We start from the raw sequence: 15823 nt of genomic DNA, 5'->3' as shown, positions 1-15823 counted from the left end.
CTCACTCGCACACTCACTCGTTCACTCACTCACTCACTCACTCGCACACTCACTCGCACACTCACTCGCACACTCGCTCACTCACTAGCTCGCTCACTCACTCACTCACTCACTCGTTCACTCACTAGCTCGCTCACTCACTCACTCGCTCACTCACTCGCTCACTCGCTCACTCGCTCTCTCACTCGCTCACTCGTTCACACGCTCACTCAATCACTCGCTCGCTCACTCGCTCACTCACTCGTTCACTCGCACGCTCACTCGCTCACTCATTCACTCGCTCACTCGCTCGTTCACACGCTCACTCACTCACTCGCTCGCACACTCGCTCACTCACTCACTCACACACTCGCTCTCTCACTCGCTCGCACACTCACCTGCTCACTCGTTCACTCGCACGCTCACTCACCCACTCACTCACTCACCCACTCGCCCTCTCACTCACTCACTCACTTGCTCACCCTCTCACTCACTCGCCCTCTCACTCACTCGCTCACCCACACACTTGCTCACTCACCCACTTACCCACTCACTCACCCACCCACCCACCCACACACCCACCCACCCACTCACCCACCCACCCACTCACTCACTCACCCACTCACACACCCACCCACCCACCCACTCACTCACTCACTCACCCACTTACCCACTCACTCACCCACCCACCCACCCACACACCCACCCACCCACTCACCCACCCACCCACTCACTCACCCACTCACACACCCACCCACCCACCCACTCACTCACTCACTCACCCACTCACTCACTCACCCACTCACCCACTCACACACCCACCCACCCACCCACTCACTCACTCACTCACCCACTCACTCACTCACCCACTCACCCACTCACACACCCACCCACCCACCCACTCACTCACTCACTCACCCACTCACTCACTCACCCACTCACTCACTCGCTCACTCACTCACTCACCCACCCACCCACTCACTCACTCACCCACACACTCACTCACCCACTCACTCGCTCGCTCACCCACTCGCCCTCTCACCCACCCACCCACTCACTCACTCACTCACCCACACGCTCACTCACCCGCTCGCTCACCCACTCGCCCTCTCACCCACTCGCCCTCTCACTCACCCACCCACTCACTCACTCACCCACTCGCTCACTCACTCACCCACTCACTCACTCACCCACCCACCCACTCACTCACTCACCCACCCACCCACACACCCACCCACCCACTCACCCACCCACTCACTCACCCACTCACACACCCACCCACCCACCCACTCACTCACTCACCCACTCACCCACTCACTCACCCACCCACCCACTCACTCACTCACCCACCCACCCACTCGCCCTCTCACTCACCCACCCACTCGCTCACTCACTCACTCACCCACCCACCCACTCGCTCACTCACCCACCCACCCACCCACTCACTCACTCACTCACTCACCCACACACTCACTCACCCACTCACTCACTCACCCGCTCGCTCACCCACTCGCCCTCTCACCCACTCGCCCTCTCACTCACCCACCCACTCACTCACTCACCCACTCGCTCACTCACTCACTCACCCACACGCTCACTCACCCGCTCGCTCACCCACTCGCCCTCTCACCCACTCGCCCTCTCACTCACCCACCCACTCACTCACTCACCCACTCGCTCACTCACTCGCTCACCCACCCACTCGCCCTCTCACTCACCCACCCACTCACTCACTCACTCACTCGCTCACTCACTCACTCACCCACCCACCCACTCACTCACTCACCCACACACTCACTCACCCACTCACTCACTCACTCGCTCGCTCACCCACTCGCCCTCTCACCCACTCGCCCTCTCACTCACCCACCCACTCACTCACTCACCAACTCGCTCACTCACCCACCCACTCACTCACTCACTCACCCACACGCTCACTCACCCGCTCGCTCACCCACTCGCCCTCTCACCCACTCGCCCTCTCACTCACCCACCCACTCACTCACTCACCCACTCGCTCACTCACTCACCCACTCACTCACTCACCCACCCACCCACCCACCCACACACCCACCCACCCACTCACCCACCCACCCACTCACTCACCCACTCACACACCCACCCACCCACCCACTCACTCACTCACCCACTCACCCACTCACTCACCCACCCACCCACTCACTCACTCACCCACCCACCCACTCGCCCTCTCACTCACCCACCCACTCGCTCACTCACTCACTCACCCACCCACTCGCTCACTCACTCACCCACCCACCCACCCACTCACTCACTCACCCACACACTCACTCACCCACTCACTCACTCACCCGCTCGCTCACCCACTCGCCCTCTCACCCACTCGCCCTCTCACTCACCCACCCACTCACTCACTCACCCACTCGCTCACTCACTCACTCACCCACACGCTCACTCACCCGCTCGCTCACCCACTCGCCCTCTCACCCACTCGCCCTCTCACTCACCCACCCACTCACTCACTCACCCACTCGCTCACTCACTCGCTCACCCACCCACTCGCCCTCTCACTCACCCACCCATTCACTCACTCACTCACCCACACACTCACTCACCCACTCACTCACTCACTCGCTCGCTCACCCACTCGCCCTCTCACCCACTCGCCCTCTCACTCACCCACCCACTCACTCACTCACCCACTCGCTCACTCACTCACTCACCCACTCACTCGCTCACTCACCCACACACTCACCCACCCACTCACTCACTCACCCACTCGCTCACTCACTCACTCACCCACACGCTCACTCACCCGCTCGCTCACCCACTCGCCCTCTCACCCACTCGCCCTCTCACTCACCCACCCACTCACTCACTCACCCACTCGCTCACTCACTCGCTCACCCACCCACTCGCCCTCTCACTCACCCACCCACTCACTCACTCACTCACTCGCTCACTCACTCACTCACCCACCCACTCACTCACTCACCCACACACTCACTCACCCACTCACTCACTCACTCGCTCGCTCACCCACTCGCCCTCTCACCCACTCGCCCTCTCACTCACCCACCCACTCACTCACTCACCAACTCGCTCACTCACCCACCCACTCACTCACTCACTCACCCACACGCTCACTCACCCGCTCGCTCACCCACTCGCCCTCTCACCCACTCGCCCTCTCACTCACCCACCCACTCACTCACTCACCCACTCGCTCACTCACTCACCCACTCACTCACTCACCCACCCACCCACCCACACACCCACCCACCCACTCACCCACCCACCCACTCACTCACCCACTCACACACCCACCCACCCACCCACTCACTCACTCACCCACTCACCCACTCACTCACCCACCCACCCACTCACTCACTCACCCACCCACCCACTCGCCCTCTCACTCACCCACCCACTCGCTCACTCACTCACTCACCCACCCACTCGCTCACTCACTCACCCACCCACCCACCCACTCACTCACTCACCCACACACTCACTCACCCACTCACTCACTCACCCGCTCGCTCACCCACTCGCCCTCTCACCCACTCGCCCTCTCACTCACCCACCCACTCACTCACTCACCCACTCGCTCACTCACTCACTCACCCACACGCTCACTCACCCGCTCGCTCACCCACTCGCCCTCTCACCCACTCGCCCTCTCACTCACCCACCCACTCACTCACTCACCCACTCGCTCACTCACTCGCTCACCCACCCACTCGCCCTCTCACTCACCCACCCATTCACTCACTCACTCACCCACACACTCACTCACCCACTCACTCACTCACTCGCTCGCTCACCCACTCGCCCTCTCACCCACTCGCCCTCTCACTCACCCACCCACTCACTCACTCACCCACTCGCTCACTCACTCACTCACTCACCCACTCACTCGCTCACTCACCCACACACTCACTCACCCACTCACTCACTCACTCGCTCGCTCACCCACTCGCCCTCTCACCCACTCGCTCACTCACTCACTCGCTCACCCACTCGCTCGCCCACTCGCCCACTCGCCCTCTCACTGTGCGTCGTTGCTGCCGCCTCGTGTTGCTGCAGGTAACTGTGGAGTTGCAGAGCGAGTTTGCGATGGGCGAGTTTGCGATGGGTGAGTTTGCGATGGGTGAGTTTGCGATGGGTGAGTTTGCGATGGGTGAGTTTGCGATGGGTGAGTTTGCGATGGGTGAGTTTGCGATGGGCGAGTTTGCGACGGGCGAGTTTGCGATGGGTGAGTTTGCGATGGGTGAGTTTGCGATGGGTGAGTTTGCGATGGGCGAGTTTGCGATGGGTGAGTTTGCGATGGGCGAGTTTGCGATGGGTGAGTTTGCGATGGGTGAGTTTGCGATGGGTGAGTTTGCGATGGGTGAGTTTGCGATGGGCGAGTTTGCGACGGGCGAGTTTGCGATGGGTGAGTTTGCGATGGGTGAGTTTGCGATGGGTGAGTTTGCGATGCGTGAGTTTGCGATGGGTGAGTTTGCGATGGGTGAGTTTGCGATGGGTGAGTTTGCGATGGGTGAGTTTGCGACGGGCGAGTTTGCGATGGGTGAGTTTGCGATGGGTGAGTTTGCGATGGGTGAGTTTGCGATGGGTGAGTTTGCGATGGGTGAGTTTGCGACGGGCGAGTTTGCGATGGGTGAGTTTGCGATGGGTGAGTTTGCGATGGGTGAGTTTGCGACGGGCGAGTTTGCGATGGGTGAGTTTGCGATGGGTGAGTTTGCGATGGGTGAGTTTGCGATGGGTGAGTTTGCGATGGGCGAGTTTGCGATGGGTGAGTTTGCGATGGGTGAGTTTGCGACGGGCGAGTTTGCGATGGGTGAGTTTGCGATGGGTGAGTTTGCGATGGGTGAGTTTGCGATGGGTGAGTTTGCGATGGGTGAGTTTGCGACGGGCGAGTTTGCGACGGGTGAGTTTGCGATGGGTGAGTTTGCGATGGGTGAGTTTGCGATGGGTGAGTTTGCGATGGGTGAGTTTGCGATGGGTGAGTTTGCGATGGGTGAGTTTGCGACGGGCGAGTTTGCGATGGGTGAGTTTGCGATGGGTGAGTTTGCGATGGGTGAGTTTGCGATGGGTGAGTTTGCGATGGGTGAGTTTGCGATGGGTGAGTTTGCGATGGGCGAGTTTGCGACGGGCGAGTTTGCGATGGGCGAGTTTGCGATGGGTGAGTTTGCGATGGGTGAGTTTGCGATGGGTGAGTTTGCGATGGGTGAGTTTGCGACGGGCGAGTTTGCGATGGGTGAGTTTGCGATGGGTGAGTTTGCGATGGGTGAGTTTGCGATGGGTGAGTTTGCGATGGGTGAGTTTGCGACGGGCGAGTTTGCGATGGGTGAGTTTGCGATGGGTGAGTTTGCGATGGGTGAGTTTGCGACGGGCGAGTTTGCGATGGGTGAGTTTGCGATGGGTGAGTTTGCGATGGGTGAGTTTGCGATGGGTGAGTTTGCGATGGGCGAGTTTGCGATGGGTGAGTTTGCGATGGGTGAGTTTGCGACGGGCGAGTTTGCGATGGGTGAGTTTGCGATGGGTGAGTTTGCGATGGGTGAGTTTGCGATGGGTGAGTTTGCGATGGGTGAGTTTGCGACGGGCGAGTTTGCGATGGGTGAGTTTGCGATGGGTGAGTTTGCGATGGGTGAGTTTGCGACGGGCGAGTTTGCGATGGGCGAGTTTGCGATGGGTGAGTTTGCGATGGGTGAGTTTGCGATGGGTGAGTTTGCGATGGGTGAGTTTGCGACGGGCGAGTTTGCGATGGGTGAGTTTGCGATGGGTGAGTTTGCGATGGGTGAGTTTGCGACGGGCGAGTTTGCGATGGGTGAGTTTGCGATGGGTGAGTTTGCGATGGGTGAGTTTGCGATGGGTGAGTTTGCGATGGGCGAGTTTGCGATGGGTGAGTTTGCGATGGGTGAGTTTGCGACGGGCGAGTTTGCGATGGGTGAGTTTGCGATGGGTGAGTTTGCGATGGGTGAGTTTGCGATGGGTGAGTTTGCGATGGGTGAGTTTGCGACGGGCGAGTTTGCGATGGGTGAGTTTGCGATGGGTGAGTTTGCGATGGGTGAGTTTGCGACGGGCGAGTTTGCGATGGGTGAGTTTGCGATGGGTGAGTTTGCGATGGGTGAGTTTGCGATGGGTGAGTTTGCGATGGGCGAGTTTGCGATGGGTGAGTTTGCGATGGGTGAGTTTGCGACGGGCGAGTTTGCGATGGGTGAGTTTGCGATGGGTGAGTTTGCGATGGGTGAGTTTGCGATGGGTGAGTTTGCGATGGGTGAGTTTGCGACGGGCGAGTTTGCGATGGGTGAGTTTGCGATGGGTGAGTTTGCGATGGGTGAGTTTGCGACGGGCGAGTTTGCGATGGGTGAGTTTGCGATGGGTGAGTTTGCGATGGGTGAGTTTGCGATGGGTGAGTTTGCGATGGGTGAGTTTGCGACGGGCGAGTTTGCGATGGGTGAGTTTGCGATGGGTGAGTTTGCGATGGGTGAGTTTGCGACGGGCGAGTTTGCGATGGGCGAGTTTGCGATGGGTGAGTTTGCGACGGGCGAGTTTGCGATGGGTGAGTTTGCGATGGGTGAGTTTGCGATGGGTGAGTTTGCGATGGGTGAGTTTGCGATGGGTGAGTTTGCGACGGGCGAGTTTGCGATGGGTGAGTTTGCGATGGGTGAGTTTGCGATGGGTGAGTTTGCGATGGGTGAGTTTGCGACGGGCGAGTTTGCGATGGGCGAGTTTGCGATGGGTGAGTTTGCGATGGGTGAGTTTGCGATGGGTGAGTTTGCGATGGGCGAGTTTGCGATGGGCGAGTTTGCGATGGGTGAGTTTGCGATGGGCGAGTTTGCGATGGGTGAGTTTGCGATGGGCGAGTTTGCGATGGGTGAGTTTGCGATGGGTGAGTTTGCGATGGGTGAGTTTGCGATGGGCGAGTTTGCGATGGGCGAGTTTGCGATGGGTGAGTTTGCGATGGGTGAGTTTGCGATGGGCGAGTTTGCGATGGGCGAGTTTGCGATGGGTGAGTTTGCGATGGGTGAGTTTGCGATGGGCGAGTTTGCGATGGGCGAGTTTGCGATGGGCGAGTTTGCGATGGGCGAGTTTGCGATGGGTGAGTTTGCGATGGGTGAGTTTGCGATGGGTGAGTTTGCGATGGGTGAGTTTGCGATGGGTGAGTTTGCGATGGGCGAGTTTGCGATGGGCGAGTTTGCGATGGGTGAGTTTGCGATGGGTGAGTTTGCGATGGGCGAGTTTGCGATGGGCGAGTTTGCGATGGGCGAGTTTGCGATGGGTGAGTTTGCGATGGGTGAGTTTGCGATGGGTGAGTTTGCGATGGGCGAGTTTGCGATGGGTGAGTTTGCGATGGGTGAGTTTGCGATGGGTGAGTTTGCGATGGGCGAGTTTGCGATGGGTGAGTTTGCGATGGGTGAGTTTGCGATGGGTGAGTTTGCGATGGGCGAGTTTGCGATGGGTGAGTTTGCGATGGGCGAGTTTGCGATGGGTGAGTTTGCGATGGGTGAGTTTGCGATGGGTGAGTTTGCGATGGGTGAGTTTGCGATGGGCGAGTTTGCGATGGGTGAGTTTGCGATGGGTGAGTTTGCGATGGGCGAGTTTGCGATGGGTGAGTTTGCGATGGGCGAGTTTGCGATGGGTGAGTTTGCGATGGGTGAGTTTGCGATGGGTGAGTTTGCGATGGGTGAGTTTGCGATGGGTGAGTTTGCGATGGGTGAGTTTGCGATGGGTGAGTTTGCGACGGGCGAGTTTGCGATGGGTGAGTTTGCGATGGGTGAGTTTGCGATGCGTGAGTTTGCGATGGGCGAGTTTGCGATGGGTGAGTTTGCGATGGGCGAGTTTGCGATGGGCGAGTTGCGATGGGCGAGTTTGCGATGGGCGAAGTTTGCGATGGGTGAGTTTGCGATGGGTGAGTTTGCGATGGGTGAGTTTGCGATGGGCGAGTTTGCGATGGGTGAGTTTGCGATGGCGTGAGTTTGCGATGGGCGAGTTTGCGATGGGTGAGTTTGCGATGGGCGAGTTTGCGATGGGCGAGTTTGCGATGGTGAGTTTGCGATGGGTGAGTTTGCGATGGGTGAGTTTGCGATGGGTGAGTTTGCGATGGGTGAGTTTGCGACGGGCGGAGTTTGCGATGGGCGAGTTTGCGATGGGTGAGTTTGCGATGCGTGAGTTTGCGATGGGCGAGTTTGCGATGGGTGGAGTTTGCGATGGGTGAGTTTGCGATGGGTGAGTTTGCGATGGGTGAGTTTGCGATGGGTGAGTTTGCGATGGGTGAGTTTGCGATGGGTGAGTTTGCGATGGGTGAGTTTGCGATGGGTGAGTTTGCGATGGGTGAGTTTGCGATGGGTGAGTTTGCGACGGGCGAGTTTGCGATGGGCGAGTTTGCGATGGGTGAGTTTGCGATGCGTGAGTTTGCGATGGCGAGTTTGCGATGGGTGAGTTTGCGACGGGGCGAGTTTGCGACGGGTGAGTTTGCGATGCGTGAGTTTGCGATGGGCGAGTTTGCGATGGGTGAGTTTGCGACGGGCGAGTTTGCGATGGGTGAGTTTGCGATGGGCGAGTTTGCGATGGGTGAGTTTGCGATGGGTGAGTTTGCGATGGGTGAGTTTGCGATGGGTGAGTTTGCGACGGGCGAGTTTGCGATGGGTGAGTTTGCGATGGGCGAGTTTGCGAATGGGCGAGTTTGCGATGGGCGAGTTTGCGATGCGTGAGTTTTGCGATGCGTGAGTTTGCGATGGGTGAGTTTGCGTGGGTTGCGATGGGCGAGTTTGCGATGGGCGAGTTTGCGATGGGCGAGTTTGCGATGGGTGAGTTTGCGATGGGTGAGTTTGCGATGGGCGAGTTTGCGATGGGCGAGTTTGCGATGGGCGAGTTTGCGATGGGTGAGTTTGCGATGGGCGAGTTTGCGATGGGCGAGTTTGCGATGGGTGAGTTTGCGATGGGCGAGTTTGCGATGGGCGAGTTTGCGATGGGTGAGTTTGCGATGGTGGGCGAGTTTGCGATGGGCGAGTTTGCGATGGGTGAGTTTGCGATGGGCGAGTTTGCGATGGGTGAGTTTGCGATGGGCGAGTTTGCGATGGGTGAGTTTGCGATGGGCGAGTTTGCGATGGGTGAGTTTGCGATGGGCGAGTTTGCGATGGGTGAGTTTGCGATGGGCGAGTTTGCGATGGGCGAGTTTGCGATGGGCGAGTTTGCGATGGGTGAGTTTGCGATGGGTGAGTTTGCGATGGGCGAGTTTGCGATGGGCGAGTTTGCGATGGGTGAGTTTGCGATGGGCGAGGTTTGCGATGGGCGAGTTTGCGATGGGCGAGTTTGCGATGGGTGAGTTTGCGATGGGCGAGTTTGCGATGGGCGAGTTGCGATGGGTGAGTTTGCGATGGGCGAGTTTGCGATGGGCGAGTTTGCGATGGGCGAGTTTGCGATGGGTGAGTTTGCGATGGGCGAGTTTGCGATGGGTGAGTTTGCGATGGGCGAGTTTGCGATGGGTGAGTTTGCGATGGGCGAGTTTGCGATGGGTGAGTTTGCGATGGGCGAGTTTGCGATGGGTGAGTTTGCGATGGGTGAGTTTGCGATGGGTGAGTTTGCGATGGGCGAGTTTGCGATGGGTGAGTTTGCGATGGGTGAGTTTGCGATGCGTGAGTTTGCGATGGGCGAGTTTGCGATGGGCGAGTTTGCGATGGGCGAGTTTGCGATGGGCGAGTTTGCGATGGGCGAGTTTGCGATGGGTGAGTTTGCGATGGGCGAGTTTGCGATGGGTGAGTTTGCGATGGGCGAGTTTGCGATGGGCGAGTTTGCGATGGGCGAGTTTGCGATGGGCGAGTTTGCGATGGGCGAGTTTGCGATGGGCGAGTTTGCGATGGGTGAGTTTGCGATGGGCGAGTTTGCGATGGGCGAGTTTGCGATGGGCGAGTTTGCGATGGGCGAGTTTGCGATGGGCAAGTTTGCGATGGGCGAGTTTGCGATGGGCGAGTTTGCGATGGGCGAGTTTGCGATGGGCGAGTTTGCGATGGGCGAGTTTGCGATGGGCGAGTTTGCGATGGGTGAGTTTGCGATGGCGAGTTTGCGATGGGTGAGTTTGCGATGGGCGAGTTTGCGATGGGTGAGTTTGCGATGGCGAGTTTGCGATGGGTGAGTTTGCGATGGGCGAGTTTGCGATGGGTGAGTTTGCGATGGGCGAGTTTGCGATGGGTGAGTTTGCGATGGGTGAGTTTGCGATGGGTGAGTTTGCGATGGGCGAGTTTGCGATGGGTGAGTTTGCGATGGGTGAGTTTGCGATGCGTGAGTTTGCGATGGACGAGTTTGCGATGGGTGAGTTTGCGATGGGCGAGTTTGCGATGGGCGAGTTTGCGATGGGCGAGTTTGCGATGGGCGAGTTTGCGATGGGTGAGTTTGCGATGGGTGAGTTTGCGATGGGTGAGTTTGCGATGGGTGAGTTTGCGATGGGCGAGTTTGCGATGGGTGAGTTTGCGATGGGCGAGTTTGCGATGGGCGAGTTTGCGATGGGTGAGTTTGCGATGGGCGAGTTTGCGATGGGCGAGTTTGCGATGGGCGAGTTTGCGATGGGCGAGTTTGCGATGGGTGAGTTTGCGATGGGTGAGTTTGCGATGGGCGAGTTTGCGATGGGTGAGTTTGCGATGGGTGAGTTTGCGATGCGTGAGTTTGCGATGGGCGAGTTTGCGATGGGCGAGTTTGCGATGGGCGAGTTTGCGATGGGTGAGTTTGCGATGGGCGAGTTTGCGATGGGCGAGTTTGCGATGGGTGAGTTTGCGATGGGCGAGTTTGCGATGGGCGAGTTTGCGATGGGTGAGTTTGCGACGGGTGAGTTTGCGATGGGCGAGTTTGCGATGGGTGAGTTTGCGATGGGCGAGTTTGCGATGGTGAGTTTGCGATGGGTGAGTTTGCGATGGGTGAGTTTGCGATGGGTGAGTTTGCGATGCGTGAGTTTGCGATGGGCGAGTTTGCGATGGGTGAGTTTGCGATGGGCGAGTTTGCGATGGGCGAGTTTGCGATGGGTGAGTTTGCGATGGGCGAGTTTGCGATGGGTGAGTTTGCGATGGGTGAGTTTGCGATGGGTGAGTTTGCGATGGGTGAGTTTGCGATGGGCGAGTTTGCGATGGGTGAGTTTGCGATGGGCGAGTTTGCGATGGGCGAGTTTGCGATGGGTGAGTTTGCGATGGGCGAGTTTGCGATGGGCGAGTTTGCGATGGGCGAGTTTGCGATGGGTGAGTTTGCGATGGGCGAGTTTGCGATGGGCGAGTTTGCGATGGGCGAGTTTGCGATGGGTGAGTTTGCGATGGGTGAGTTTGCGATGGGCGAGTTTGCGATGGGCGAGTTTGCGATGGGCGAGTTTGCGATGGGTGAGTTTGCGATGGGTGAGTTTGCGATGGGCGAGTTTGCGATGGGCGAGTTGCGATGGGGAGTTGCGATGGGTGAGTTTGCGATGGGCGAGTTTGCGATGGGCGAGTTTGCGATGGGCGAGTTTGCGATGGGCGAGTTTGCGATGGGTGAGTTTGCGATGGGTGAGTTTGCGATGGGTGAGTTGCGATGGGTGAGTTTGCGATGGGTGAGTTTGCGATGGGCGAGTTTGCGATGGGCGAGTTTGCGATGGGTGAGTTGCGATGGGTGAGTTTGCGATGGGCGAGTTTGCGATGGGCGAGTTTGCGATGGGCGAGTTTGCGATGGGTGAGTTTGCGATGGGTGAGTTTGCGATGGGTGAGTTTGCGATGGGTGAGTTTGCGATGGGTGAGTTTGCGATGGGTGAGTTTGCGATGGGTGAGTTTGCGATGGGCGAGTTTGCGATGGGCGAGTTTGCGATGGGTGAGTTTGCGATGGGTGAGTTTGCGATGGGCGAGTTTGCGATGGGTGAGTTTGCGATGGGCGAGTTTGCGATGGGTGAGTTTGCGATGGGTGAGTTTGCGATGGGTGAGTTTGCGATGGGCGAGTTGCGATATGGGTGAGTTTGCGATGGGTGAGTTTGCGATGGGTGAGTTTGCGATGGGCGAGTTTGCGATGGTGAGTTTGCGATGGGCGAGTTTGCGATGGTGAGTTTGCGATGGGTGAGTTTGCGATGGGTGAGTTTTGCGATGGGTGAGTTTGCGATGGGTGAGTTTGCGATGGGTGAGTTTGCGATGGGTGAGTTTGCGACGGGCGAGTTTGCGATGGGTGAGTTTGCGATGGGTGAGTTTGCGATGGTGAGTTTGCGATGGGGAGTTTGCGATGGGTGAGTTTGCGATGGGCGAGTTTGCGATGGGCGAGTTTGCGATGGGCGAGTTTGCGATGGGCGAGTTTGCGATGGGTGAGTTTGCGATGGGTGAGTTTGCGATGGGTGAGTTTGCGATGGGCGAGTTTGCGATGGGTGAGTTTGCGATGGGTGAGTTTGCGATGGGCGAGTTTGCGATGGGTGAGTTTGCGATGGGCGAGTTTGCGATGGGCGAGTTTGCGATGGGTGAGTTTGCGATGGGTGAGTTTGCGATGGGTGAGTTTGCGATGGGTGAGTTTGCGATGGGTGAGTTTGCGAGGGCGAGTTTGCGATGGGCGAGTTTGCGATGGGTGAGTTTGCGATGCGGTGAGTTTGCGATGGGCGAGTTTGCGATGGGTGAGTTTGCGATGGGCGAGTTTGCGATGGGTGAGTTTGCGATGGGCGAGTTTGCGATGGGTGAGTTTGCGATGGGTGAGTTTGCGATGGGTGAGTTTGCGATGGGTGAGTTTGCGATGGGTGAGTTTGCGATGGGTGAGTTTGCGATGGGTGAGTTTGCGATGGGTGAGTTTGCGATGGGTGAGTTTGCGATGGGCGAGTTTGCGATGGGTGAGTTTGCGATGGGCGAGTTTGCGATGGGTGAGTTTGCGATGGGTGAGTTTGCGATGGGTGAGTTTGCGATGGGGAGTTTGCGATGGGTCGAGTTTGCGATGGGTGAGTTTGCGATGGGTGAGTTTGCGATGGGCGAGTTTGCGATGGGAGTGAGTTTGCGATGGGCGAGTTTGCGATGGGTGAGTTTGCGATGGGTGAGTTGCGATGGGTGAGTTTGCGATGGGTGAGTTTGCGATGGGTGAGTTTGCGATGGGTGAGTTTGCGATGGGTGAGTTTGCGATGGGTGAGTTTGCGATGGGCGAGTTTGCGATGGGTGAGTTTGCGATGGGTGAGTTTGCGATGGGTGAGTTTGCGATGGGCGAGTTTGCGATGGGTGAGTTTGCGACTGGGCGAGTTTGCGATGGGTGAGTTTGCGATGCGTGAGTTTGCGATGGGCGAGTTTGCGATGGGTGAGTTTGCGATGGGCGAGTTTGCGATGGGTGAGTTTGCGATGGGCGAGTTTGCGATGGGTGAGTTGCGATGGGTGAGTTTGCGATGGGTGAGTTTGCGATGGGTGAGTTTGCGATGGTGAGTTTGCGATGGGTGAGTTTGCGATGGGTGAGTTTGCGATGGGCGAGTTTGCGATGGGCGAGTTTGCGATGGGTCGAGTTTGCGATGGCGTGAGTTTGCGATGGGTGAGTTTGCGATGGGCGAGTTTGCGATGGGCGAGTTTGCGATGGGCGAGTTTGCGATGGGTGAGTTTGCGATGGGTGAGTTTGCGATGGGCGAGTTTGCGATGGGCGAGTTTGCGATGGGCGAGTTTGCGATGGGTGAGTTTGCGATGGGCGAGTTTGCGATGGGCGAGTTTGCGATGGGTGAGTTTGCGATGGCGAGTTTGCGATGGGCGAGTTTGCGATGGGTGAGTTTGCGATGGGCGAGTTTGCGATGGGCGAGTTTGCGATGGGTGAGTTTGCGATGGCGAGTTTGCGATGGGTGAGTTTGCGATGGGCGAGTTTGCGATGGGTGAGTTTGCGATGGGCGAGTTTGCGATGGGTGAGTTTGCGATGGGCGAGTTTGCGATGGGTGAGTTTGCGATGGGCGAGTTTGCGATGGGCGAGTTTGCGATGGGCGAGTTTGCGATGGGTGAGTTTGCGATGGGTGAGTTTGGGTGCGATGGGCGAGTTTGCGATGGGCGAGTTTGCGATGGGTGAGTTTGCGATGGGCGAGTTTGCGATGGCGAGTTTGCGATGGGCGAGTTTGCGATGGGTGAGTTTGCGATGGGCGAGTTTGCGATGGGCGAGTTTGCGATGGGTGAGTTTGCGATGGGCGAGTTTGCGATGGGCGAGTTTGCGATGGGCGAGTTTGCGATGGGTGAGTTTGCGATGGGCGAGTTTGCGATGGGTGAGTTTGCGTATGGGCGAGTTTGCGATGGGTGAGTTTGCGATGGGCGAGTTTGCGATGGGTGAGTTTGCGATGGGCGAGTTTGCGATGGGCGAGTTTGCGATGGGTGAGTTTGCGATGGGTGAGTTTGCGATGGGCGAGTTTTGCGATGGGTGAGTTTGCGATGGGTGAGTTTGCGATGGCGAGTTTGCGATGGGCGAGTTTGCGATGGGCGAGTTTGCGATGGGCGAGTTTGCGATGGGCGAGTTTGCGATGGGCGAGTTTGCGATGGGTGAGTTTGCGATGGGCGAGTTTGCGATGGGTGAGTTTGCGATGGGCGAGTTTGCGATGGGCGAGTTTGCGATGGGCGAGTTTGCGATGGGCGAGTTTGCGATGGGCGAGTTGCGATGGCGAGTTTGCGATGGGTGAGTTTGCGATGGGCGAGTTTGCGATGGGCGAGTTGCGATGCGAGTTTGCGATGGGTGAGTTTGCGATGGGCGAGTTTGCGATGGGCGAGTTTGCGATGGGCGAGTTTGCGATGGGCGAGTTTGCGATGGGTGAGTTTGCGATGGGCGAGTTGCGATGGGCGAGTTTGCGATGGGTGAGTTTGCGATGGGCGAGTTTGCGATGGGCGAGTTTGCGATGGGTGAGTTTGCGATGCGTGAGTTTGCGATGGGCGAGTTTGCGATGGGTGAGTTTGCGATGGGCGAGTTTGCGATGGGTGAGTTTGCGATGGGCTGAGTTTGCGATGGGTGAGTTTGCGATGGGTGAGTTTGCGATGGTGAGTTGCGATGGGCGAGTTTGCGATGGGCTGTGAGTTTGCGATGGGCGAGTTTGCGATGGCGAGTTTGCGATGGGTGAGTTTGCGATGGGTGAGTTTGCGATGGGCGAGTTTGCGATGGGTGAGTTTGCGATGGGTGAGTTTGCGATGGGTGAGTTTGCGATGGGGAGTTTGCGATGGGTGAGTTTGCGATGGGCGAGTTGCGATGGGCGAGTTTGCGATGGGTGAGTTTGCGATGGGCGAGTTTGCGATGGGCGAGTTTGCGATGGGCGAGTTTGCGATGGGTGAGTTTGCGATGGGTGAGTTGCGATGGGTGAGTTTGCGATGGGCGAGTTTGCGATGGGTGAGTTTGCGATGGGTGAGTTTGCGATGGGTGAGTTTGCGATGGGTGAGTTTGCGATGGGTGAGTTTGCGATGGGTGAGTTTGCGATGGGCGAGTTTGCGATGGGCGAGTTTGCGATGGGCGAGTTTGCGATGGGTGAGTTTGCGATGGGGAGTTTGCGATGGGGAGTTTGCGATGGGCGAGTTTGCGATGGGCGAGTTTGCGATGGGGGAGTTTGCGATGGGTGAGTTTGCGTATGGGTGAGTTTGCGATGGGCTGAGTTTGCGATGGGTGAGTTTGCGATGGTGTGAGTTTGCGATGGGCGAGTTTGCGATGGGTCGAGTTTGCGATGGGTGAGTTTGCGATGGGTGAGTTTGCGATGGGCGAGTTTGCGATGGGCGAGTTTGCGATGGGTGAGTTTGCGATGGCTGAGTTTGCGAATGGGTGAGTTTGCGATGGGTGAGTTTGCGATGGGCGACGTTTGCGATGGGTGAGTTTTGACGATGGAGTTGAGTTTGCGACTGGGTGAGTTTGCGATGGGCGAGTTTGCGATGGGGTGAGTTAGCGATGGTGTGAGTTTGCGATA

At 57.8% G+C, this 15823-nt stretch overlaps 1 protein-coding gene across 1 annotated transcript in view; it reads left to right on the top strand.

The window, feature by feature from the left end:
• LOC144952033 (uncharacterized) overlaps window positions 1–15823 on the top strand; it is a 46316-nt gene that overhangs the window by 29420 nt on the left and 1073 nt on the right. Inside the window, exons 15-16 of the mRNA XM_078882424.1 lie at window positions 4048–4067; window positions 15423–15497. Of these exons, the coding sequence (XP_078738550.1) occupies window positions 4048–4067; window positions 15423–15497 (95 nt within the window). The remainder of the gene's footprint in view (window positions 1–4047; window positions 4068–15422; window positions 15498–15823) is intronic.

This window comes from Lampetra fluviatilis, chromosome 65 (assembly GCF_964198595.1).
Source record: "Lampetra fluviatilis chromosome 65, kcLamFluv1.1, whole genome shotgun sequence".
Lineage (NCBI taxonomy): Eukaryota > Metazoa > Chordata > Hyperoartia > Petromyzontiformes > Petromyzontidae > Lampetra > Lampetra fluviatilis.
This window is presented reverse-complemented; position numbering and strand designations above follow the sequence as displayed.